The 4,789-nt window shown below is 44.7% G+C and overlaps 1 protein-coding gene across 21 annotated transcripts in view; it reads right to left on the minus strand.

The window, feature by feature from the left end:
• Eif4g3 (eukaryotic translation initiation factor 4 gamma 3) overlaps positions 1-4,789 on the minus strand; it is a 229,712-nt gene that overhangs the window by 25,892 nt on the left and 199,031 nt on the right. For all 21 annotated transcript variants that reach the window (XM_026782045.1, XM_026782044.1, XM_026782040.1 and 18 more), the window contains 2 exons: positions 2,121-2,338; positions 785-900 (listed from right to left, as the gene is read on the minus strand). In XM_026782045.1, the coding sequence (XP_026637846.1) occupies positions 785-900; positions 2,121-2,338 (334 nt within the window). The remainder of the gene's footprint in view (positions 1-784; positions 901-2,120; positions 2,339-4,789) is intronic.

Below are 4,789 nucleotides of genomic sequence, written 5' to 3' on the forward strand. Positions count from 1 at the left end.
AAAAAAAAAAAAAAAAAAAAAAAAAAAAAAAAAAAAAAAAAAAAAAAAAAGCAGGTATGGACTATGTTATTCAGAAAAATGGATGATGAGATTTTTGATACTAAAGCAAAGTTATTTAAGACAGTTGACAAATGTTTAACAGAAGGGACACCTCAGCAGAGAACTAGATTGTGTCACGTGACCTTTGCCATTTGCCAGCTCCTCCAGCTCAGAGGACATTTGTGGAGTTATCTGCTCTGTCTGTCACTGGACTATGGGTTTCTGTCAGGCAGAAGGCCTATCCTACTGACCATCATTTTAAAGTTAGAAGGGCAAAATCACCTAAGGGCCTTGAAGTGTTGTAAGGCTGCCTGACTTGGAACACACAATGTCCTTCCTTGCTTCCCACTTACAAAATAAAGAAAAGTGGTGGCACCCATAATTCAAGTCAACATGAGAATGACAAGGATGTGTTCAAGGGCTCAGACAGGTGGATGTGGAGCCAGGAGAAACCAGTTGTAACATGCTGCCTCTGCTCCTAATGCAACAGTCAGTTTAGTCTCCACTCGGTTACACTGTCACTAGGATCCATTCTCTCTTCCCATTACATTTGTGAATGACAGAGAGCATCAATTTAAAACTTGGTACCTGTCAGAAATGCTTGAGCTAAGCAAACTGAACCTTGAGGACTCGATTACTTAATCTATGCCTTATTCGCTCATATTGACACTGTTCAGACCCACCCCACGGCACTCTGACTCGGGCTGCCTAAGAGCTACTTCCCTTCGTCACTGTCAACATTTACCTTAAAGTCATTGATGTGCAGGAATTCATCAATGATAGACTTGGACTTCCTCTCCACTTCTTCTTCTGACAGTGCAGGCTTGTCAGAGGCTGACATTGCACACATGTCTGATTTCACTACGAATGAGACCAGAAAGAGCAGGAAGTATCAGTAAAGCCGGGTCATGCTGGTAATATTTACACGCCTATACATCAGTTTTGCAATGGAGATATTTTATAGATAGCAGTTTGACAGAATCAGACACATGAGAGCAGAATCAAGAAGCCCTTTACTTTAGAACAGACAGGCACAGAGTAAAGTAACACCGTGGTCTGCTCTATAGCCACAAACGGGAGTTGGGATATTGTTAACCTTTAGAGTTTCTTTATTTATTTTTTACATTGATTTCCCTGCAACATTCCGAGGTTTACTACACGAAGGCCTATAGCACACACAAGGGCTGGGGTCCTGCAGGCCACACTGTGTAAACACGCCCTGGCTTTTTCTACTGTAACTGTGCATGCTGCTCCCTCAGCAGAGCTTCCCCTGCTTCACATCTGCTTCACATCTGCTCATCTCTACCAGGCAGGCATCATGACCTCTAAGACCATTCAAAACCACTCTATCAGTTTTGATTCAAAAATGTCTTTGTGCCAGTTTCCCACTTTATTTTTGTAAGAACTGATAAGAGTGTAGGTGCATGGAAATAAAAACAAAGCCCAGATTAAAGACATGAAGGAACAGTTACGGCATCACCAAAGCAAGTTTGGGGAGCACATGCATACTAAATACAAACAGATCCCACAGAAGTTACCAGAGAGACTGGAAAAGACATTCTGATACCTTCTCTTTGTTAAGCAGAAATAATGAGAGCCTTCACACCCTTCAGGGTCTTTAACCAGCACAAACACTCTAATGACAGTGGACAATGAGGGGCTGAAAGGACTTGTGAGAAACTCAGAATGACTAACATAAAGAAAGAGGGCCCTGTCACCTTGACAATCCAGAGACTGTGAAGACAGCTCAGGAAAGAGACCCATGGCAGCAAATGACGCTGCTGTGCAGGTGCTGCCAGTGTGGGTCCTGGATTCTGCCCATGCAGGAAGTCTTTGTGGTTTTCACTACTCCTTATCTCCCTTCATGGGCATTAGTGTTGTGCCTGCACCAGAGTGCTGCGTCCACATAGGTCAGAAGCGGGTGCCCAAACTGGATGGCTGTGAGCCACCATGTGAGTTTTGGGAAGGATCCCCTGGAGGAGGAGCCGGTGTTTTAAACTGCTGTTTCTCCAGCCCCTGTATTTTGCTTCTGAATTTTATGTCAAGAGCTAGTTCTGTCTTGTTCCCAAGAGCCCTCTCACCTAGCTCCCTCGGCTTGTTTCGGTCAGCATCGGAGCTGGCCCTGTCGGTGCCCAAACCTCCAGTCAGCTGCTTCACAGTCTCCAGCATCTCTCTGCGCTGCTCCTCCTGAGACTGATCGTCTAGCAGGTCTTTGCTGCTGCCCCTCAGGAAAGTGTTGGGACGGGCTGTTCCACCTGGAAGTGGCTTGTCACTCTTCTCCCTGCCCATGCTTCCACGACTTAAAAGACAAAAAAGATATGTTTTAAAAGACACTTTATATGCAAACCACAGAACAACACTGTAAGCATTACCAACTACCACTGAAAATGCAGGTTTTCTACATAGAACTTTATTTTAGACGCGCATGTCATGGCATTTAAGTAGAGGTCAGAAGGCAACCTTAGGGAGTCAGAGGTCTCCCCCACCTTAACAGGGGTACTGGCGATGAAATTCAGGTCATCATCCTTGATTGGCAAGCACATGACTAGCCAATCCACTTTCCAGCCTCCCACATGACTTTATTTATTTATTTTTAAATATTTATTTATTTATTATGTATACAATATATAATATTCTGTCTGTGTGTATGTCTGCAGGCCAGAAGAGGGCACCAGACATCATTACAGATGGTTGTGAGCCACCATGTGGTTGCCGGGAATTGAACTCAGGACCTTTGGAAGAGTAGGCAATGCTCTTAACCACTGAGCCATCTCTCCAGCCCCTCCCACATGACTTTAGATACAAGGCACTGACTATATTTCAAAGCATACTACTCTTGAAACGGGCTCAAATCCAAGTTTCCAGAGGAATACTCCCTAAGATGGTTTCATTTCACCTGTAGTAGGAAAAAGGATACTTCTTTTTTAATTTGTGTGGTCTCTGATTTTTTTACTTAGAGTAATTTGATGGATCTTATATATAAAGTGCGACAATTTTATTTTCAAGGATCAAAGGCCTCTTTAAAAATTCCTGCATGAGCCAGGTGGTGGAGCTCGTCTTTAATCCTAGCACTCTGGGAGTAGAGGCAGGCTGATCTCTGAGTTCTTGGTCAGCCTGGTCAATAGAGCAAGTTCCAGGACAGCCAAGGCTATAGAGAGAAACCCTGTCTCCAAAAACAAAACAACAAAAACCAACAACAAAAAACACCAAACCAACCAAACAAAGACTGCAGAGTCAGGAGCTTCTCATAAATGACACTGCTGAGGGAGACAGTCTGTTCTCCTTAGCCATGTGAGCCATGGCCTGCTGCCTATGCTCCTGTGAATGCCCTACGCCAGGGAGCATCTGGGCAGCTCTAACGCTACAATGGTTTCAAATATAGATTTGTATGTATAAACAAAAAGGAGCCAGGTGGTGGTGGCGCACGCCTTTAATCCTAGCTCTTGGAAGGCAGAGGCAGGCGGATCTCTGTGAGTTTGGACAGGAACCAAAGCTACAAAGAAACCTTGTCTCGAAAAAAACCAAAAAGTAGAAAGTATGAAGTTGGAAGGAGAATATAGGGGAGGAGGGCCCAGTGGTTTATAGGAATGTGAATAGATCTAAATACACTATATTCATATGTGAAATCACCAAAGACAAAAAGATATTAAAGTGGAGGACTGTGAGAGCTCAGCAGGTAAAGGAGCTTGCTGGTAACCTAATGACTGGAGTTTGATCTCCAGGACCAAGTCTTCCCAGTCGTCCCGTCCCGAGCTCCACACATACCATTGCACCTGCCAGCCCCTCCCAATGCACACAAACGCAGTAACTCAAAGTGCAGAATGGAGGACAGAGCTGTTTCCTAGAAGCACCAAGAGACTGCAGGCCTACATGGCACAGCTCAGAAAATTTTATTATCAACTGGATGGTTTTGAGTATGGAGGTCTGAGATTAAACCCAGGGCCTTAAGGTGGTTAAGCATACGCCACACAGTCTAGGTATACCTCCACTTTACTAAAATATTTTAGAAGTCAATGCTAATTCCTTATTTGTTTATAGAACAGCAATGAAGAGTGAGCTGAATGAATGGCAGGAAACTACCATTAAGAGAGCCCAGACTCACAGTCTGAGAGACTCCAGAAACTTTAGAGACTTGGGAATTATCTGAGAGAAGCACAAGTAACCTTTACCAGCTAAAGGCATGCACTTTATTATCTCAAGAGAACTCTGACGTCTCCCTGATGATTTATTCAGACAATTCTCGACTGTTGCGACTCAGAAGCAGAACACTGATGGGGGGGCGGGGTGAGGTGCAGAGGCGGACAACTCAGGCTGGACAGAAGTTGACCCAAAGATCATACACCAGCACATGAATATCAGAACTACTAGAGTCCACAGAAGCAGCGGGCCACAGACCAGTACTCAACAGACCGCTGCAGAAGCCTCAGGAATGAGTGACAGGGTCTAGACGTCTACTAATGGAATACAGTATTGAGCTTGAAGAACACAAGAGACAGAACTAAACGGCTGGCTAGTGATCCTTAATTTACACACTCGAGTACAAGGATATTTCCACGCTGGAAGAGCTTTCCAAAGCCTAGACCTGCCTGCACTGTTCTCTATCTGGGCCACCAGACTTTCCTAAGGAAAAGTAAGGCCAGATATCCTGCTCTTCCCTGACTCCACCAGACCCCAACGCCAAAATGTGATTATATCCCCACCTTAGAAACTATGGAGCCGGGCGATGGTGGCGCACGCCTTTAATCCCAGC

This window comes from Microtus ochrogaster, chromosome 10, assembly GCF_000317375.1.
Source record: "Microtus ochrogaster isolate Prairie Vole_2 chromosome 10, MicOch1.0, whole genome shotgun sequence".
NCBI classification, from domain to species: domain Eukaryota; kingdom Metazoa; phylum Chordata; class Mammalia; order Rodentia; family Cricetidae; genus Microtus; species Microtus ochrogaster.